At 39.0% G+C, this 23,130-nt stretch overlaps 2 protein-coding genes across 4 annotated transcripts in view; one reads left to right on the forward strand and one right to left on the reverse strand.

Moving 5' to 3' along the window:
• lrba (LPS-responsive vesicle trafficking, beach and anchor containing) overlaps window positions 1–23,130 on the forward strand; it is an 894,965-nt gene that overhangs the window by 518,260 nt on the left and 353,575 nt on the right. The gene's annotated exons all lie outside the window — the stretch shown is intronic.
• mab21l2 (mab-21-like 2) lies at window positions 1,847–3,835 on the reverse strand. The gene has a single exon (XM_072561047.1). It carries the CDS (start codon window positions 3,231–3,233, stop codon window positions 2,154–2,156), a length of 1,080 nt encoding a protein of 359 aa, XP_072417148.1. The 5' UTR covers window positions 3,234–3,835; the 3' UTR covers window positions 1,847–2,153.

Consider the following 23,130-nt stretch of genomic DNA (forward strand, 5'->3'; position numbering starts at 1 on the left):
AATTAAGTTGATCTTCAATTCTGACGGCGAAGCTTATTTGTGAAACACGTTTTCTGTTTCTCTCTCTTCCCAATCGTGACATAGCTGTGGCCATTCTTTTTAAAGACTCGAAACCAAAACAGACTGACAAGCTCTTACCAGCTCAGATAAGATCTGCTGATAACCTCAAGCTTCACACTTACACCAGTTTGGCGTTTTAATTAACAACAGTAGCAGCAGATCTGAAATGAGACCAGTTCTAAAGCCTGTTGAATGCTCAGTTTGTTTTAAGTAAATATTTTTTGTACAGCTATTTCCAAGTCTAAAATTGACAACGCAATTCTCGTTGTAAATTACAGGAAACAATTACATTTTTGATTTGGATAGCTTGTTCACTGCCCGATTTCTTCATTCAGTAAAAATCGAAGAACTGCCTCGACTTTCACATTGCTTCCTGAGTGTTAGCAGTTTTTAACTTTTTTTAAATGACGTGATTTTGGGAATTTGCATTAATAAATGAAAATGTCGTTCTTGTGAAACTGTCTTGTGGAATGTTGTTGAACAAATTTTAAGACTGTACCGCAATTTAAAAACAAATCTAACCCGTCACTTTAAATATACCCATGATAATCACTCTAACTTACAATTACTGAAAGGTCCACTCAAGTTGGTTTTTAGAATAGAAACGCTCCTCAAATTCATACGTGCTACTGTCAAAATTATGCTCCGTATTTGCATTTTTACTAGCTAAATTGGGAGTAATATTTATGTTTTCTAATATGGTTATTTGTAATTTCAACCGATTAAATATATTGTGCCAAATTTTCAGAATTTAAATGAATTTAGATGTTCCGAAAAAAAGTGTTAGCCTTGTAAAATCACCAAACACCTGTAGACAGTACTGTAAACTGTAACGTCATGATGACTTTACCGCCTTTAATAAATATTTCCGCCCTATCACAGTGATATTCGTGGATCTTACACTTCGTTTTCATTTGGAATTACTTTAGTACAAAGTCTCATTATGTATTCCAAGTAGTGTCCATCAAATTAGACTTTTTGTAAGACTGCGGCCTAAACGTAAAGATTCGGCCTTGTTAGACTGCAGATGCTCTGGCGCCATTATCGGAGAGGTTCTAATGTTCTCTCGATTGAAAGTTTCTCTGGCACTTCAAAAATTTGGCGACGCAGCCTTTTTGATGGAATCGAATAGCTCGTGTGCCTTTGGCTGTCTTTCTTCTCTGATTCGAGATCCTGTCTTATTCTAAATCTTGCGCATAATTGTATAGTTGTAACGTGGCTGACTTTACCCTTTCTAATTCAGCACTTGTACAACAATATGTTTCTCTCCAATTGAACTTGCTAGACAGAGGAAAATTAACTCATGCGCTTATCTAAGAAATTTGCAATTGTGACATATTCTGCTTTTCCAAAGAATTTCGGAAGTGAAGTTTGGAGTAATTACTTCTCTATGGTTTAATGGTATGCGAAGTTTATTTTTCTCTCATTAATAGAGTTAGGAATTTCCAGAGATCAGCAACATATAAAATCATCTGAAGTTTTTAAAATCGTTTTAATAGTGTACAACAGAAATGACATTTAAATTTATTATTTAATTTTAAAGTTATGAATATTAAAAGGGAAGAGTGAAATCAATTCACACTTGCAAATTCTTTGTAATTAAAAATGATCGAGGCAATTTAATATTGTATTTCTGATTGTAATTATATATAACATTTTGCCAAAAAATTATTTACAATTGTGGGACAATGTAACTATGGAATAACCATGCCAAAACGCAATAAATATATCAATAATGAAGCTAAAGGAAACTATTCAGATGTAAATTAACGGACAAAAATGCAGGTAACGTAAATAATTTTATTACCATTACACGTTTATTTTAGGGGCACAATGTCTGAGGTTGGCACGCAAAATACATTTTACAACAGAAGTTTTCTTAGCCTTTAAAAGACTGCATTTTTAAATAAAGGTTCCTCACAGGCTGACAACATCGAGATAAAACTGTCACATTTAGTTTAAAATGTACCTTGAATCTCTCTCATCTCTAGTCCGTTTGCTGTTCAAATCTTTTTGTTTTAATTATTTACTAAGTTCACATTGGTGTACCTTGCAATAATTGTTGAATTTGTTTGCTGGAAATGTAAGTTCTACTATAGCTTATCGAGACTTTTTGCGTTGGTAAGAATTTCTCTCGCCAATCGCCATGTCTGTTTAGCCGCACTTTCCAGAGCCGAATGAGGCTTTCCTTGGAAAAGATCTAGGTTTGGAAGAAAGTAATGAGGACACCTCCGGCACTGGAGACAAGAGATGAGCTGGAGCAGTATGCCGTTGAGGCGGTCGCCAAGGCATGACTCGTCCCAGTCGGTTTCTCTGGGGTGTTTTTCGCATTCGTAGAGTAATAGTGTCTTCATGTGGTAGTTATTGAGGGGCTGGCCTGGCAACTCGAGGTGTCGATCGCGCAAAGTCTTTAAAATGGATAGGCACTTTTTCCTACAGCCCCCCAGCAGTAGCCTATTTTCAGCTTCGCCGAACTGTAAAACCCAAGCGTCGCTCTCTGCCGAGCTCTGCTTGCCTGTCAGGGAGTAGCACTCTTTGGACAGGAGATTAAAACCTTCAGCTTTGACTTCGGCCACCCGGTTCGGACCGGGCCAAGGAATGTGCGGCATGGGCCACTGAGCCGCACTCCTGGGCCAGATGCCCGTGCATTTAAAAGCTGGCGTGATCTGTACTACATAGCGCTCCCTGATCCTTAACTTTACCTCGCTTGTGTCCGCAACCATTTTCACCACATCTCGGTAACTGCATTTGTCCACTGCCTGTGCCACTAGGGTCTGAAATCGGGAACGGATCTTTCGGGCTGATAGGTAACCTGAAGCTGTAATAAACTCGACCCAAAGGGACATGCTCCTCTTGCGTCCGTCGCTCAGTTTTAGCACGGCGCAGCCAGGCAGTGAGCCGTCGTCCACGAAGTTGAAGACCCCCATTTGGTTCAGATAGAGGACCACCTCAAACTCTGTTGGAGCGATCACCTCCAAGCCTTCGAAGCGCGTTTCGATCTCGCTAAGAGAGCTGATGAAGCGAGGTTCTTGGACTTCTACTTCTTTCAGGACGTCGGAGACCACTTTGCACACTTCTCGAATGGTCTTGGCAATCGCAGCTTTTCTAGCCTGGCATCGCTCGTTGTAGTATTTGTTTAGCTGGTAGACCAGTTTGGCTTGAGCCGCGATCATGTTGGGACTCAGGTCCGGGCTGTACACCGGAGTCTCGCAATAGGTTGAGGAATCCAATGCTTCCCGATGCTCTGTGGGCACCCACTTTTTCACTGGTGCAAACTTGAAACAAGTGCATTCAATGTAATTGGATAGCGACAAGAGAGAAGTCAGCAAAACAAAATACAAATATCAACTAACTCCAAATTAACAACTTGTTTCTTTAAAAGGAATTGGTTTTAGCGGAGGCGATTGCTGCTGTTTTAAAGCGTTGAGTGTGAGTGACGAAATGTGGATATTATCTTTCATTTCTTTCTCTCTGCCCCGATTGCTGATTTGGACTGTTTTTATTCTTCGAGCTACTTTCCCCCACGCTCAGGAAGTGTGGAAGAGTTTAGTTTATGAATGGTCCCCTCTGAACCGGGCATGCGCATTGAGCAGCGGGTGGCCCAACCCCACGTGCACGTGCTGCTACTTCTGACCAATCCGGCTCGAGCTGTCAACAGCGAGGCCAGTGGCGCGCGGATAGAGCCGTGAGAGAGAGGGGAGAGGCCTTGTGCTCGGACAGGGCGCCCCGCCGCAGCCCGGCGCTCCGGCTCGGACAGGGCGCCCCGCCGCAGCTTAGCGCCCAGGCTCGGACAGGGCGCAGCACTCGGATCAAATGCTGCACTATCACTCAAGCCCGGGCCAGGGACTCTGTTACATCCTGGGCTCGGACTGCGAGAGCGGCTCCGCTACATATGATAGTCCCGTCTCACCCTGGAGCTAAATTACTGCTTTCTCTATTCCTCTAGACCCAAGCTTTTAAATCAGTCTTCATTCTGCACCAGTAATAGTTTGGTGGTAGATTTAAATTTTGTCAATACGTTGAGAAGGCTTTTGATAGCGATGCTTTTAAAATATATACCAATATTGTGTCTAGTCACAAAAGCGAAACGAACTGAATTGTTAAGTTAATTATAAACGTTTCGCAAAACCTCTTTTCAACGCATACATAGACTTTAGACGCACGAAGTAAGTATATCGGTTTAGGACAGATTGGTATTTGGTTTCATGAATATCTGTGTTTTTCGATAAACAGGAACGAGCAGGTTTTGTTTTCTAAGTACATCTTTTGTACATATGAAGCCCTGACCATAAATCAGTGGGTTTGACCGAATGGATCTTCAACATATTGTTTCAGACAGAACTTTTTATTGAAGGTTGGAACACGCCGCATTTTAAGATGTTATGCTACAGAGCTGGTTGGCAAAAGGCGGAGTTGTATTCTTTATTAATCTGCGACCAGAGTTTTTTTTTCCTTCCACGAAGGTGGTTGAGCACACGATCTCGACACCCGTCATTTCTATGGGCTTGTCCGTAGTGCGAGACAGGCCGGCGTGCTTCACTTTGCAGCGCCTTGTCCCTGTTCCAAACATTACAGACTTATCCATTGAATCGTCTCGTTTTCATCTACTTGTTTCATTGATTGTTCCGCTAAAACTAAAACATTCTCCCTAGCCACGTTGTTGCTGCAGGATGTAAGACTGAATGTTTCCAGCTGACGACGGGCATTGGAGCCCCATGCCGAAAAACCACAGAAGGTGCGGGGCGAATCCACCGGGTTCTCTATTTTAAAAATGACTTCTGACAAAGGTGCACTTAAACAAAAGAGTACAATATGAAACACCTACATCATTTAAGATTTTAAACACTGCAAAGAATAATTATTCAAAAGAGCCGACTTATCACTATCCCTATAAGTTATTTTCAATGTTATTGATGAAAGTTGGTACCATAATCAAGTTCCAGTCCCGCTGTTATGAGGGAGACGTCTATTAATTCAACAGCCCTTTAAGCAAAGTAGCCGACCTTAATTGTACTTTTCATTACGGATTTCCACGGCATATAATAGTCCAGCTCAATGCATTGCATTTTATGGATCCCATTTTCTCGGCATTCTACAATTTGGTTAAGAAATATTAAATTATTTACTTAAATGTCTTGACAGTTGAACCTTTTTTGAATCAAAGGTATACTGGTCCTGAAGCCTTTATCATATTGCTATGAAAACGTTATGGACACAGATCCTGTGAAAGCAGTCTTCTTAGCGTGAATAATTAAAGGCGACCATATCAGCCACCCTTTAACATGATGTTTTTTTTAGTCCATCAGCACTTCCTTGTGGGCGCATTAAATAGAAATTGGCAGCTCGCTGAAGCAGGATTCTGTATAGAGACAAACAGAAAGAGCTCTCCATTTTGAGAGCCACTTGAAAGCCCTCAATGAATTGAACTGCATTCATTCTTTACCACCCCTCATCATACTTCAACTAATGAGCCTGGGGAAGAGGAGGTCTGCTCCCTGACAATAAATACATTATGAGAGGCTGGGCTTTCACTTTGATGGCTCCACAACATGTTTGTTTAGCTTACTCTGTGTTTATGTCGTGTACTAGAGGAAGGAGGAGTGGCACCTTTATCTGCAAGGTTTTAGAGAAAAGCATAATCCCAAAGAAAAGAAAAATCCCAAAGTGGATGGGGGTGGGAAGATCGAACTAAAATATAAACAAGTAAACCAGTACACACCTATAAATACATAGGTGTTGTATTTAATACTTTATTCAGACTAGACAGGTGATGCCATTACTAAAATACCTCCCTATAATAAGTGTTGACCCACAATTTTGTTGGCAAGGTTGTTTAATAATCCAACAGTGCCGGATCATTTTGATCAATAATGAAGGAAAATTTGAGCACTCCTGTTTTTACAGAATTAGCAATTGTTAACAGTCATTAACATGTATAATAGTTTTGTCCTATCTCAGTTAAAATTGTCTTTATTAAAATAATTTTGGCCTTTTAGCAGATGAAAAAAATATAAAGAAGTTTAAATGTAGTAATATGATTCCTTAAAGTTTGTTAGTTTGAGTTACATCACCAAATTAAAACTGTTTTTGTGCTTTGTATTATTAAATATGAAAAATTAGGAAAGGAGAATGTGGTAACCAAGTGGCTGCTAAACTCTCTAAACCTTGTTGAATAATCCTTGACTAAAACCTTTAGTTGTTTTACCAGTTCAAATATTTAACCCTTATTAGTCCATTTTAAAGTAGAAAAATCAAGACAAGAATAAGCACAGGATAGTTTTCTATGACTTCTGTTAATTTTAAATCATGTTTTCTTAAGATTTTTTGAACGAGTCTAATCAGTAACATTTAATTGATATCAATTAGCTTTTTTGTGAGTTATGTTGTATCTTGTGTCTTTTTCTGTTATGACTTCAAGGTTTTTTTACACTCATTTTTGGATCTTGCATATGTTTAGTTTTAATAAGGCTGTGATGCTCTATATGATTACTAGAATTTTTGCAGAAATGTCTTGAATATTGTTGGGGGAAAAAGCAATTCTGACCTAATTGTTTATAAGTACTGTAGCTTTTTTTGCAGTTTTAATTTTAGAAATGTATGATTTACGAATATGGGTGCATTATGTTATGGTCATTCATCATTTTGACCTTCATTAGTGTTGACACAATTGTGGTACATTGTGCTGCTTCATGATTCATGTACCTATCCACATTAGCAGCAGTGCGATTTAAGCTAGTTAAAACTATTGAGTGAATGGAAAAATAGCTTCCATAAATATTCTCTTGTTCTGGACTTTCATAATGCATTTCTGATAAGTTAAATTTAGTTAGATTTGTTTAAAATACACATATTTCCATTCTGAAATATACCAGACAGTAGAATCTAAAATTACTTTTAAATTTTATACTATTGAGTGTTTGGAGGAAAGGATTCTGCATTGCATACTGAATATTAATTTTTACTTTTGTATATGAACCATTGATTTCAGTCCTATTCTGTCTTAAGTGCCCTGACCGGTGCAATATTTTATTGAAGATTGGAATGGCAGCCTCTGAATGTAACATGGCTAAAATGTATGCTGAGATCAGACATTTCTCCTACAGTATGATGGGCAAAAAAAAATTGAATTGGACAATACTAGCAGAGACATATATTGATGTAAACTGATGATTGTATCGCATGATAATGAAGGCTTTAATATTGAAGTGACTAATACACATTTCAGTTTTTCAATTGGGCAAAGCAGACAAATTTAGGACATGAGGATATAACAATGATAAGAATATTGAAACAATTTAAGTGGTTTATATGTTTCTGTTTGTCACTGAAGCTTTATGATATTTGAAATTTTAAAGGTCAAAGTGTGATTGATTTACAATTTAATAAGTAAATTTAAAGAAAATAGCATCTATATATATTTTAAGTATTGAAATTCAGCCAACTCCAGAATTTGTTAAAAAATCAACTTATTTTCAGTAGCACTTTACTTTTATCTCATAAAGGACTATAGGAGAATTATGTGTGTTCCTAACTGGAGACATTGTACCTATTTCTAAATTTAAATTGTACAATAAACAATTTGAAAAGTAGTAATAAAACCTTGAAAAATGAACAGAGTCCCTAAATCATAGCAAAATTGAAAGATTACAATTTCTAACCATAATTGCCACAATCTGGATTTGAAGATTTGAATTTACAATGGTGCACAGTTAGGATTTTAAATTCTGCTTGTGTGTTACGAATCTGCAGTCCTCATTTTCTCCCTGTTACAAATAAAGTCAAGTAAATTGTTTTCTCAGTGTGTCGAGTATATGCAACAAGAAGCTGTAGGATATTATTCCAGGCAGGCAACGATTCAAGAGGTCATAAATAGTATCACTGGCTTTTCATAATATATTTAATTTTTATCATATTTTGATATTTTAAATATGCAAAGCTAGAAAGAATTACATTGTGGTTACATTGTCAGAGTGCTGGCTTTATCCCAGTGTACTATCTGTTGTGAATCGTATTGTCATAACGTGAAATCAAGTGGATGACATCATTACAGACAGTGTTAACTTGTTAATCCTTTCAACGTAAGCGAGACACTAACATGCATGTAAAAGTGCATGTTACCACTGTAACTTGGACTCCTTGGGCAAATTAGTTAGCACAATTGCCTGGGCAGCTAATGCGGATCAAATTGATGCCAAGGGTTAAATCTTCATCATTCCTGAATTTTGGACATATATAATTATGTGTGCATATATTTTTATTTTAGGAGATTTTTGGAGTCTGACCAGTTAATGTCCTTAGACCAAGCTTGTACTTCATTGCCATTTATAGAAAAATAGTATGGGGAACGACTAATGTCTTCATCTGTCACATTAATAAATTCTTGCACTCTTGATGAAGCTCAAATTGCAGAAGGGAAATAAATAGATTTGCAAAACTATTATTCAGCAATGCATACAGTGCTGCTATCTCTGCTGCTTAATGGTTTTGCTGGGTGCCTCTGTCTGACAATTGTAATCCTGTTTACTTTACAATAGCAAACATCTTTCTCCTGTGTAAATGTGACTATCTGGCATGCTTATCTTTAAGTCTACTGTTTAGAATCATTGCATCTGAGTTATATATCATAGTGTAACAAGATATTGATCTACTACTTTCTTGTATTGAGTCTTTAAGGTTGAGAATTTAAAACATATACTGTGCAGTCAAATCTTGTTCTATATTGATTCAAATAAAAACCTAAATAAATTTGTTTATTATGGACTTTACTGCAGCACTGTTATATGTGGAATAACTTGTATCAGCATTAAACATTACTTTTCCTTTTGTGAGAGTGATCAGCAGAGTACACTCATTCCAGTAAATTGGCTGTTAAAAATTACATATGCTAAATAAGTGGTATTACCTTACCCAATAAAAAAGAACAAATTAAATAATGGAAGCTTTGGATGTATAATATATGTCAATGAAGTATCACTCTATGTTGTACTTCGGGTACTTTACTGATCTTTGACTTTTATGATGCAGTTATGCAAAAAGGTCTTGTGGTGTTTTGAGCCAAATGTTCCAGGTTCAAGTTCTGTTTAAGGAATCAATAGCTGAGGAAAGCATGTTTATAATGTGGCCAAACGTGTTGAGTATTAACCTGTGAGTCCTTCCATTGTATGCCAGCTCTGGGGCTGCAATATGCATATAAAAGTGGCAGTCATAACTTGGACATTAGGCAAGTTAGTTGACTCAGCAGCGTGGTCAGCTGGTGTGGATCAAATTGATATCCAAAGTTGAATCCTCATTCTAGTTGGGGGTGGACTTAGGATTTGCCATCTTACTCTATACGCAGCAATACTGAGAGTCAGACCTGCCTCCAGGAAGAGAAGTAACAAAGAAAACTGCAGTCATACCAATGCATATTGCAGTCATGTTATTTCCCTGTCAGGTGGGCTCTGCCTCAAAGTGGCATAGGTCCTAATCTAATTCTGAAGCTCAGAAGTACAATACCTCTTGAATGGAAACTGCTTGGGTATTGGTTTGGTGAGGCCAAATTTTAAAATATTTTGGGGTTGTAGGAATTAGCTGCACTGAGTGTACACTTTTAAAAAATCTGCATATCTGTAAAATTTTGAAAAGGCAAGTATGCTCAAATATTAAACAATTTAACAAATGAGAATGGAACTTGAGAAATGGATTGATGGCACAGACAAGTTACATATATCTGGTGTTACCAATCTGCAATTCAATGTTTGAAGTTACTGATATTAAATTGATTGTTATACTATTAATAAAGGGATCACTTTTTAAAGGAAGTGATTTTTGTTCAGCTCCAAAACCTTCAGTGGAAAATGTCATGTCATTTTATTCAATATAGAGTCAGAGAGATGTGCAGCACGGAAACAGACTCTTCAGTCCAACTTGCCCATGCCGACCAGATATCCTAACCTAATCTACTCCCATTTGTCATTGGCCCATATCCTTCTCAACCCTTCCTATACAATTGCCTTTTAAATGTTGTAATTGTAGCAGCCTCCACCACTTCTTCTGGCAGCTCATTCCATACAAGCACCGCCCTTTGAAAAAGTTGCAGCATCCTCGTAAGCCTTTTCTGGACCCTTTCAAGTTTCACAACATTCTTCTGATAGGTGGGAGACCAGAATTGCACACAATATTCCAAAAGAGGCCTAATTAATGTCCTGTACAGCTGCAACATGACCTCCCAACTCCTATACTCAATGCTCTGCCCAATAAAGAAAAGCATACCAAACACTGCCTTCACTATTTACTTGCCACTCCACTTTCAAGGAACTATGAACCTGCGCTCCAAGGGCTCTTTGTTAAGCAACACTCCCCAGGACTTTACCATTATGTGTATGAGTCCTGCCCTGATTTGTCTTTCCAAAATGCAGCACCTCACAATCATCTAAATTAAACTCCACCTGCCACTCCTTGGCCCATTGCCTCATCTGGTCGAGATCCTATAGTACTCAGAGGTAACCTTCTTCACTGCCCACTACACTTCCAATTCTGGTGTCATCTGCAAACTTACTAACCATGCCTCCTATGTTCGTATCCAAACCATTTGTATAAATGACAAAAAGTGGTGGTCTGAAAAGCAACCCTCCACCACCACCTCCACCAGTTCTGCATCCATAAGGCTAGTCCTCCCTGTATACTATGTGATCTAACCTTGCTAACCAGTCTCCCATGAGAAACCTTGTTGGACAGCTTACTAAAGTCCGTGTAGATCATGTCCACCGCTCTGCCCTCATCAATCCTCTTTCTTCAAAAAACTCAATCAAGTTCGTAAGACATGATTTCCCATGCACAAAGCCATGTTGACTATCTCCCGAATCAGTCCTTGCCTTTCCAAATACATATAAATCCTGTCCCTCAGGATTCCCTCCAACAACTTGCCCACCACTGACATCAGATTCACTTGTCTGTTGTTCCTTGGCTTTTCCTTACCACCGTTTTTAAATAGTGGCACCACGTTAGCAGACCTCTAGTCTTCCAGCACCTCACTTGTGCCTATCGATGATCCAAGTATCTCAGCAAGGGGCCCAGCAATCACTTCTGTAGCTTCACACAGAGTTCTAGGGTACTCCTGGTCAAGTCCTGGGGATTTATCTACATTTGTGTTTTAAGATCTCCAGCACCACCTCTTCTGTGATATGGACATTTTTCAAGCTGTCACCATCAAGAAATGACCAATTCAAGGACATTTTCCCAATTATTTTATCTGACTGATTCACCATGATCCAATACTTTAGATCTTGAATTAGGTACTATTAGGTTAATACGTTGTAAGAAAATTCAGTGATGAGAGTGGATCATTCCACTTATCAAAGCATCAAAATGTTTTGCAAACACCTAAAGTATAATGCAAGGTACCATTTTTAGGGATTTGTAAATATTTTACTCACATTCTTTTCTTTTGATTAATAACTCTGTGTGAAAAGACCTTTTTGTTGGGCAAAGTATTTAAAGTGGTGGTGAATACAAGAAAGTAATCAGTTTGATACATTTGCAATCAGTGTATTCCAGTGTCAGTGTCTAGCTTTGGAAAAGTTCCTTGTCTCTCAAAAAGATATTTGGAATGAGCGACAAAGATGTAGGATTTTTGTTTGCTTTGAGATAGGCAACGGGATTCAGGGATGTTCTGAGTTTGAATCCAGCGCCGCGTAGGAAATAGTCATGGAGGGACTTCCTTCATAGCATGCAGATAAGTTCCTTAACCAATCAAGGACAGTGTGTGGGCTCTTTAAGTGGAGACAGCAGATTCAATCAGAGGCCACCCTCCTTGAGAGGAGCAGTAGGCTGCAATTTAAATTCCGTGCTATGTCACTGAGAGAGTACTTCAAAAGGAGGTAGCCTCTTGCCAACCTTTTCAAAACATTTACTTAAAAAAAGCCACAGAAACAGCCAGATAACCACTGTGGCGTGGAGTTGGTGTGTGAGAATCCTCTTTGGCTCCAGTTGCACCTTCACCTGTTCAGACAGCACTAGGCTTACCTGAAGCTTAACCCTCAGTACTAGAACTGGGTGTTTGCCTCCAGTGGTTAGAACTCCTCTTTCCACCCCGAACAAAAGCTAGGTCAGAAAATTTCAGGCAGTCTGAAAAATCTAATCAAGCTACAATAAATGTTCTTTATGAGGCTCCCCACTTTGGTTCCCCACTTTGTGGTGTTAGGTAGTCTGCAGACCTCTAACCAGCTTTGGTAAAAGTAACTAGCAGTGGAAAGAAATTATACTTTGAGACGACTTCTTCCTCCAGTCTGGCCTTGTATGTCACATGTAACATCAGCACATGTTTATGTAAGCAGTTCCAAACATTCTCTTCCTCTATTTTTCTCCACTTCTTTCCTGAAGGTTTTAATGCCCTTACTCAAGTACAGATCCTCAATGATTTCTATAGAGCATAATCAATTTAACTATCTATTGGGAACAACAACAACATTGTATTTTTCAATCAAACAAAATCTGACATTGAGCCACATAAGAACATAATCAGATAGATGATCAATAGTTTGATTGAAGAGTTAAGCATGAAAGAACCTCTTTAACAAGAACAGGAAGCCAGAGAAACTTAGGGAGTGAATTCCAAAGCTTGGGACCGAGGGAATTGATATGGTTGTCAGTGGTGGAACAATTAAAACTGGGGATGTTTGAATTGCCAAATTGGAAGAGCACAGAAATCTGAGCATTTGAAATTGGAGAAGGTTACAAAACTTGGAAAGGGTGAGGCCCTGGTAGACTTGAAAACTAAGATGAGGAATTTAAAAAGGGGTGCTTTTCCACATCGGGAGTCAATTTAAGTCACATATGTGTTAATGGAACTTTGTGTGAGTTAGAGGATATTGGGAACAGTGTTTTGAATGAGTTTGAATTTATGTAGCATTGACGATTGGAAACCAGCAAGGAGAGCATTGTTACAGTCAAATCTAGAAGCAATAAAGGTATGAGTTTCAACAGCAGATGAGCTGATGCAATGAAGACAATATCTTCAGTATTGTATTTCCACAGTTCTCCTCTGATACCTTATTCAAGTAGTCAGATATGGAGTCTTTACCAATCAATATCTCAGATAGTGAGAAGCCTTTTTGGATGGAATAGGATTTTTTTTATAACACAAGATAGCATTTTGTTGCATATACTTATTTCATGTAAAGCTGAAATGATTAGTAAATGGATCTATGTTCAGGCATTGAGTTATCTTTAATTATCTGAGAAGTGGCAGATGGAGTTTAATTCAGATAAATGCAAGGTGCTGCATTTTGGGAAAGCAAATCTTAGCAGGACTTATACACTTAATGGTAAGGTCCTAGGGAGTGTTACTGAACAAAGAGACCTTGGAGTACAGGTTCATAGCTCCTTGAAAGTGGAGTTGCAAGTAGATAGGATAGTGAAGAAGGCATTTGATATGCTTTCCTTTATTGGTCAGAGTATTGAGTACAGGAGTTGGGAGGTCATGTTGCGGCTGTACAGGACATTGGTTAAGCCAATGTTGGAATATTGCGTGCAATTCTGGTCTCCTTCCTATCAGGAAGATGTTGTGAAACTTGAAAGGGTTCAGAAAAGATTTACAAGGATGTTGCCAGGGTTGGAGGATTTGATCAGTAGGGAGAGGCTGAACAGGCTGGAGCTGTTTTCCTTGGAGCGTCGGAGGCTGAGTGGTAACCTTATAGAGATTTACAAAATTATGAGGAGCATGGATAGATTAAATAGGCAAAGTCTCTTCTCTGGTTTCGGGGAGTCCAGAACTCGAGGGCATAGGTTTAGGGTGAGAGGGGAAAGATATAAAAGAGATCTAAGGGGCAACTTTTTTACGCAGAGGGTGGTACGTGTATGGAATGAGCTGCCAGAGGAAGTGGTGGAGACTGGTACAATTGCAACATTTAAGAGGCATTTTAAATGTATATGAATAGGAAGGGTTTGGAGGGATATGGGCCGGGTGCTGGTAAGTGGAACTAGATTGGGTTGTGTTATCTGGTTGGCATGGACCGAAGGGTCTGTTTCCACGTTGTGTATCTCTATGACTCCATGACTAATTGGAAACTGGTAAATGCAGACTTTCTACCATAATGTAATGGTCATTAAAAATAATTAAATCCACTAGGAGCAGTGATGGGTATTTACATGACCACATCTATAAATATTTACTTGTTCTTTGGCTGTGTTCATGAATAGGAATTTATCATTTTAATTCCTTAGAAGTCAGTATAAAGTGTCATCAATAGATGAATTAAGTCAATTTTTCAATTTTATTCTACTTTGTATTATTATCTGTACAACTTTTGCATGTCTTCTTGGCGCTGATGATCTGATTCACTATCTCTGTGGCACTAAGTGAAATCATACCATATTTCTAATGATCTAAGTAAGTAACTGTAATGAATTGGAGCAATTTATTAGTAGATTTTATTTTGTCAGACTTTAATTCTATAATTTTTTTTTAGAAAGCCTGCCTTACAAAACCTTTGAAATTGAATACAACTAATGTCCACAGTAGTGGTACATCCTCATGCTTGATACGACATCAAGTTTATGACTTTCTTATATTTGAAGTTAAGAAAACTTCACAAATAAAACTAAATATATGAAGGTAACTTTGAAACTTAGTTTATTGATCCAGGACAGATTTGTGCTTCAAATCAAAACCTTGATGTAACTATTTAAAATGAATTCTTCTGTAAATCACTGATTATGTGGTAGATTAATTATTTTTGTCAATTTGCACACAATCTTTACCCCTGCTCTGTGAAGATCATAGGATATGTTTGAACTTAGTCTTTGCAGCTATCCACTGCTGTTACTGAAAGGCACAAATAAATTAGGTAATCTGAAAATTGTATTTTTCTGTTTTCCATGTAAGTCTATTAAATAAGTGTGTCTTATTAAATATAATAGCAATTAACATACTACTATAATTACATTCTGTTAAGACATTAATCTGTTACCACGATTTTAATTATTTATAGTTTTGAAAATTGTTAAACAGCTTTTGTAAAAAACAGAATCTTGGTAAATGATTGGTCAATGAAAATGCATGCAGAGATGCTTGTATGGATTTAAGTGCGCTATTTAGCACTGACTTTGGATTTTGTCTTTTTTAAGCAGCTTTATATTTTAACTATGAAGTTTTCAGTAAAATAGCCTGGTTGGTGTATTAGGATACGGTGCTAAAGTTTCAAAGTATTGATGCTTTTCCTAGATCTTTCCCGCTCTGTTTTTGTTATTATCTACAGCTTTTAAGGAGCATTCATTTTGTACTGATCTGCTTGTCAGTTAGTGACAGGCTGTGTAGGTCGATTTTAAACTAAATTCTAGTGATTGTAAAAAACCTTTGATCTATGACTGTAACTGCTTCAGAGTGTTCTGGCTGCTGGGCTGGACACTGTCCATGGCCTTTCACTTTGCTGTCAGATATGCAGACAAAAGTACATGACATTTTAACAGGAGCATAGCTTATCATTAAGTCAAGACTTTAATAAGTCACCTCAGAAGTTTTAAAGTCTCTTCAATGATAAGGTTTTCATTTTTATGTGCAACTCTCCTGAAGTTTGGAATAAATTTGATAGAAATTACATAATTTAGTAAATCATTGCAAGTATTATTACTAAAATTCAATTTATTGCAGAGCTATCAGCTTAGCTAAAGAATGCAGGGGAGTAGGAGATTAATCTTGGAGATTAGGTTTTAGAGAAACATAAATATTTAAAATATACAGTTATTTTCCCAAATCCAGGGACTCCTAATTTTGCATCCCCTTACTTGGAAGAAAGCCACTTGGCAGATGATGGCTGCAAATCCTATTAGAACTTCATAAGAAATAATATTAATCTGAATTATTTCTGTTCTGTATGCTCAGAAACTGCAATACCAGCTAAGCAATACTGATATTTAATTTTCTTAGCTTGGTTCCTGATCAGCATTTAGAATCATATTAATAAAATAGTATTTTCATTAAAGTTTTGAGAAAAATATTATTTTACACAACATGGGTGTCACTGGCTAGGCTGATATTCATTGCCCATTTCTAATTGCTCTAGGGAAGGTGATGTTCAGTTGCTTTTGTGAACTGCTGCAGTCCATGAGGTTTCGGTACACTCATTGCCCTTTAGGAAGGGAGTTCCTTGATTTCAACCCAGTGACTGTAGTTCCATGACAGGAGACTTGGAGGGGGACTTGCAGCTAATGGTATTCTTGTCCATCTGTTGTGCTTGGCTTCCAAGATGGTAGCGGCCACGAGGTTTGGAAGGAACGGTTGAAGGATTCTTTGTGAGTTACTGCAATGCAGTTTAAGGATGGTACAATGCTGTGACAATGCATTGGTGGTGGAGAGAGTTGATGTTGACAGTGTCTGGCAGGATGCCAATCAAATGGACTGTTTTGCCCTGGACAAAGTCAATTTTCTTGAGTGTTGTTGGAGCTTCCCTTACCTGGGTAGATGGAGAGTATTCCTTCATATTCTTACATTCGTAAAATTCGTTCATTGGCTGAGGATGTTGCTGGCTGGGCCAGCATTTGTTGCTCATACATAATTGCCCTGGAGAAAGTGATGATAAGCTGCCTTCTTGAGCTACTGCAGTCCATGCACGGTTGGGAAGGGAATTCCAAGGTATTGAGCCAGCGACACTGAAGGAATGGTGATATATTTCCAAGTCAGGATGATGAGTAGCTTGGAGGGGAAGTGGTAGTGTTCCCACGTATCTGCTGGCTATGTCCTTCTGGATGGAAGTGGTCATTAATTTGGTGTCTGAAGAGCCTTGATGAGTTTCTGCAGTGCATCTTGTAGATAGTACACGCTACTACCACTGAGCATTGGCGATGGAAGGAGTGATTAGCACCATATTCACAAACAATCAAGTGGGTTGCTTTGTCCTGGGTGATATGAAACTTCTTGTGTGTTGTTGGAGCTTCACTCATCCAACCTAACAGGGGTATTCCTGATTTGTGCCTTGTAGATGGTGCACAGGATTTGGCGGTCAGGAGGTTAGTGACTCCCTACAGATCTCTGTTTCTCTGATCTGCTCTTATACCCACTGTATTTATATGACTAATCCAGTTCAGTTTTCAGTCAATGGTAACTTTCAGGATATTGATAGTAGGGAATTCAACAATGGCAATGCTCATCCCTAATTGCCCTTGAGAAAGTGATGATAAGCTGCCTTCTTGAGTTGATGCTGTCCATGTGCGGTTGGGGAGGGCATTCCAAGATTTTGAGCCAGTGACACTGAAGGAATGGTGATATATTTCCAAGTCATGATGGTGAGTAGCTTTCAATGCCATTGAAAGTAATGGTGTGACTGTTAGATTTTCTATTTTTGGAGATGGTAATTGCCTACACTTCCATGTACAAAGGTACTTGTAGGTTTCTTAGTCATAGAGTCATAGGGATGTACAGCATGGAAACAGACCCTTCGGTCCAACCCGTCCATGCCAACCAGATATCCCAACCCAATCTAGTCCCACCTGCCAGCACCCGGCCCATATCCCTCCAAACCCTTCCTATTCATATACCCATCCAAATGCCTCTTAAATGTTGCAATTGTACCAGCCTCCACTACATCCTCTGGCAGCTCATTCCATACACCCTCTGCGTGAAAGAGTTGTCCCTTAGGTCTCTTATATATCTTTCTCCTCTCACCCTAAACCTATGCCCTCGAGTTCTAGACTCCCCGACCCCAGGGAAAAGACTTTGCCTATTTATCCTATCCATGCCCCTCATGATTTTGTAAACCTCTTTAAGGTCACCCCTCAGCCTCCGACACTCCAGGGAAAACAACCCCAGCCTGTTCAGCCTCTCCCTGTCGCTCAGATCCTCCAACCCTGGCAAGATCCTTGTAAATCTTTTCTGAACCCTTTCAAGTTTCACAATATCTTTCCGATAGGAAGGAGACCAGAATTGCACACAATATTCCAACATTGGCCTAACCAATGTCCTGTACAGCCGCAACATGACCTCCCAACTCCTGTACTCAATACTCTGACCAATAAAGGAAAGCATACCAAACGCCGCCTTCGCTTTCCTATCTACCTGCGACTCCACTTTCAAGGAGCTATGAACCTGCACTCCAAGGTCTCTTTGTTCAGCAACACTCCCTAGGACCTTACCATTAAGTATATTAAGTCCTGCTAAGATTTGCTTTCCCAAAATGCAGCACCTCGCATTTATTTGAATTAAACTCCATCTGCCACTTCTCAGCCCATGGCCCATCTGGTCCAGATCCTGTTGTAATCTGAGGTAACCCTCTTCGCTCTCCACTACACCTCCAATTTTGGTGTCATCTGCAAACTTACTAACCGTACCTCTTATGCTCGCATCCAAATCATTTATGTAAATGACAAAAAGTAGAGAGCCCAGCATCGATCCTTGTGGCACTCCACTGGTCACAGGCCTCCAGTCTAAAAAACAACCCTCCACCACCACCCTCTGTCTTCTACCTTTGAGCCAGTTCTGTATCCAAATGGCTAGTTCTCCCTGTTTTCCATGCGATCTAACCTTGCTAATCAGTCTCCCATAGGGAACCTTGTCGAACGCTTTACTGAAGTCCATATAGATCACATCTACTGCTTTGCTCTCATCAACCTTCTTTGGTACTACTTCAAAAAACTCAATCAAGTTTGTGAGACATGATTTCCCAAGCACAAAGCCATGTTGACTATCCCGAATCAGTCCTTGCCTTTCCAAATACACGTACATCCTGTCCCTCTGGATTCCCTCCAACAACTTGCCCACCACCGACATCAGGCTCACCAGTCTGTAGTTCCCTGGCTTGTCTTTACCGCCCTTCTTAAACAGTGGCACCACGTTTGCCAAACTCCAGTCTTCCGGCACCTCATCTGTGACTCTTGATGATACAAATATCTCAGCAAGAGGCCCAGCAGTCACTCCTCTAGCTTCCCACTTGTCACCTATTTGGCTGTGGAATTTGTCCAGCATTTTGCTACAAATGCATTTAGGTTGCTTCAATTGACAATTTGAAAATAGTATTGAAAATTATGCATTCCTCCCACTCCTGACCTTATGATAGAGGGAAAGTCATTTGTGAAGCAGGTGCGGATGGTGGGCCTCGAACACTACTTGCCTGAACTCCTGTATTTATACACTGGGAGTGACATGACTTGCCTTCAACAACTACACCTACCTCCGTCTGTGTTAGGTATGACTCCAACTTAGTTAAATCTAATGAAAAATGAAGATATAAACATTTTCATTTTGTGTCATATATCAGCAATTTATTACCATTACACCCTCAAAAACAGCAATAAATAAAATTGTTCTGATATCTCTACAGGATGAACACGAAAAAAAAACAATTGTTTACTACTCACGTTAACTTGTGAAAGTTGTCTAATTGAAATGAATCTGGAAGAAATTATATTTAAAAGGGGTCTAGCTAAACATTATAATTTGTTCATTAGTGCAAATTGTATTTCCTCACTTCATTTCACTTTATCTCATTTATAGAATATTCTACAATGGGAAAAAGCTACCTCTGAATGTAAAAGATCATCACATTGTGGGTTATGTTCAATTTTGGATTTCATATCTGTGTTTATTTCTGAAAATAATAAATGCATCTTTACACCTACTTAATCTTTTAACTTGCATTTAGTAAAACCTTTTTAACAATTTGATTCCAAATTCCAGCTGCTGTTCAATTTTTCTAAGTATTTCTGAATTAAATATGTAGTTTTACTTGTGAATAAAATGTCCTTTTGCCATAATTTTATAAACAGGCTGCTCAGCAGTTTTGAATCACAAACCCCCTTCCTTACCTTTACTATCGAGTTCACTAGTTCTCTACTATCTTATTGTCATTTGCAATGTAATTTTTTTGAAGTTTTGATACAACTTGCACTAATGAATGATTTATAATGTTTAGCCGGACCCCTTTTAAACTTAATTTCTTCCAGATTCATTTCAATAAGACAACTTTTCACAAGTTAATGTGAGATATAACAAATGTGTATCTTTTCAGTTTGTGAAAAGAATAGTGAGCTGTTTTGTGGTCCTTTGCCTGCTTTGTATATTTCCAAGTGAAGCATGTTAGGCAAGGGACTTGGAAATTCATGACTATTTCATGTGTGTTTTATCACACTTCCCATGAAAATTTATGACTGGGTTACTCGGGGATGTTTGAGCTGTGTGTTCCAGGGCTTGCCCCAGCTGATAACAACCTTGTTGGCGTGAAAGTGTGATGCAGATTATGACAGTTACAACTTTCTGTTTTGTTTAAACTGTCAGTGGATTTCCTGGCTCACAGCTGATGGCAGTAGTATGTTTGGATTGCATGTATTCATTCTAAAATGGAGAGGATCTATGAGAGAGAGGCAGATCTCACCCAAGGCTAATTGATGAGGAGGGTATGGAAGCAAAATTTACTGTTTTGTTGAGTTGTTTGACATTGTTAGGTGTTCTGAAGGCATCATGTAGTCACAGCCCCTTTCTTGTCAGATTGGACCCGAGACAGGAGCTGACAATCAAACAGGGTAAAGCAGGAGCCAGCACTCTGAGGATATTGATTTTTCAGTTATCCCTAAGTAGTTTGCACTATGGATAATGGGTGGTGAAGGCAGGTATGTCATTATCAATGAGCTCCACAACAGTAGCCACAACCTTCCCTCATATTTCCTTCAGCATTGACAGAGAGAATCCAGTGATGGTCAATAAATTGCTCGACCTCTTTGTGACAAGTACATAAAAGATTTCTGAGCAGCATTTACTTGAAAATCTGACTGGCTAGTGTAAATAGTGGGGTGGATTTCATTATTTGACAGTTGGCAAAACTGTAAACAAAATCTTCCAAAAGTGGCAAAATGATACTTGTAAGGTTGATATTTTTATATTGAATAATAATGCTGAGATATTTTTGACCACACCAATATTATATCCATCTATCCAACATTGTTGGATCTGCAAAATGATGCAATCTGTTTCTAAAAGAGAATTAAATGGCATTTATTCTTCAAGGGTGGGGGGGGGGGTGGGGGCGTTGTTAGTTCTATTGTTTTGCTACATGTATGATAGTGCTTTAGTTAATGACAGCATCTGCTTTTCCATCCCTACTACCAACTTATATGATAATCCTGCTGTCTCTGAAACCCACTGTCTGACACGGTTTTGTGGTCGGAAATGCAGGTGGCTATCTATATAATTGCTGACAGTCAGTAATGGCAGCGAGAGAAATATAGGTCGCTTTAAGGGTCAACCCAAATTATATTTTGTAATAAATGTGCTCGGGGACGTTATCGCACACCTATGGAGCAGGTGGGACTTGAACCCAGGCCTTCTGGCTCAGAGATAGGAACACAGCCATTGGATCCCAGGACCCTGAGGGTCAACCAAAACAACTCCAAAGTTGATTGAAATCAAATGATGCTCATTAGTCTTTGTATTTAATAGGTGGGTTCTAGCGTTTATTTGCGTAAGAGAACTTATGCAGATGAAAATTAAGAAGAAAAATGGGCTGAGTCCTAGGGCCCTTGTGATGCAGTGGTAATGTTCCTACGTCTGAGCCAGGAGACTCAAGTCCCAACTACTCGAGAGATATGTAATAGCATCCCTGGACCTGTTGATTAGAAAATGTTAAAAAAAAAACTGGGATCTGAGGGTGTACTGGTAATTTCCCTACCTCTGGACCAGGAATCTGGTTTCAGGATCCACCTGTCCAGAAGTGTGTAACAACATCTCAACAGGTGGATTGGAAACACATAAAGTTTGGATTCTTGTGGTAAGGTAGTAGTGTCCCTACCTGTGAATCAGGAGATCCAGGTTCAAGTCTGACCTACTCCAGATGTGTTTGATAACATCTCTGAACAAGTTAGTATGAAAAAAGAAATTGTCTTCTGAGGGGTTTTTGTGGTGCAATAATCTGCTGGTCAACGATCCAACTTCAAGCAACAACTGCCCCAAAAGGGTATCTTAACATGTCAAAATAGTTTGGTTTGAAAATGTAAAAACTGTGTTTTGAGGGCTGTTGTGGTATAATGGTAGTGGTCCTACGTCTGAACCAGGAGTGTTGGATTCAAGTCCCACCTGCTCCAGAGGATATATCTGAACAGATTGATCAGGAATTTTTTATTTAAAGAGCTGAGCTCCGTCGTCCCACTTTCCATTGGGGTCCTGGCATAGAGCTATTGCATACAACATTCCTGTGTGACCATAGGGTAATGTGGTTCATGGACTCCTAGTCCAACTGTTGATTTTTCAGTGCTATAGATTAAATGGGCCATGTATATATTGGTTGTGGGCCGATTCACCCCCTTTTAGTTATTTAGTTATTTAAAAAATCTTTTCTGGTGCTTCCGGTAGCACTTTAGCCTCAGGCTCCTAATCTTTGGGCATCTGCTGTAGATCTGTGTGGTCAAGTTCGAGGGCATCTTCATGGGTCTGCTCCTGGGCATAGCCAGGTCCTTTAAGGTCCAAGTAACCATCAGTAGAGGGGTTCGTAGTTGTCGACACTCTGCCTGTCTTCCACAGCAACATTTGTGCTCAGGTGTTTTTGAGCGGGAGCATGTGCTGTCCACCAAATCTGACACTTTGAGAGCAAAGTGGGCACTGCAGAGTTTTAGTGCCTTATCTCCCTTTCCAAATCCATTTTGATTTTGCTTCCTATCTCTCCCTCTTCTTTGGTGGTCTTCATTACCATTGCCATTGCTGGTCATTGCACATCATTTGAGTAACTGGAAATGGATGGTTTTAGTGGTGGCGAATATTAGATGAAAAGTACCACTGTTGATTTGGTGGTTGGGCAAAAGGTCGTTGGTTGTGTGTGTGATAACACTTCTGATATAAATAAATAAGAGAAGAATGGTTGAATTCTGGGCTCTGGTGGCGTCACTACGTCTGGACCAAGAGGCTTGAGTTCAACTCCCAGCTGCTCCAGATGTGTGCTATAACATTTCTGTTAAGGCTGATCAGAAAAATATCTAATAGTCTCCCAAGGCTAATTAAAAGAAGAGCTGTTTAATCGTGCGCTCTTCTAGTGCAATAGTAGTGAACTTACCTCTCAACCTGGGTTTAAATCCCACTTTTTCCAGAGGTAATAACATTTCTGAACAGGTTGATTAAAA

Source organism: Chiloscyllium punctatum, chromosome 1 (assembly GCF_047496795.1).
Source record: "Chiloscyllium punctatum isolate Juve2018m chromosome 1, sChiPun1.3, whole genome shotgun sequence".
Taxonomy (NCBI): domain Eukaryota; kingdom Metazoa; phylum Chordata; class Chondrichthyes; order Orectolobiformes; family Hemiscylliidae; genus Chiloscyllium; species Chiloscyllium punctatum.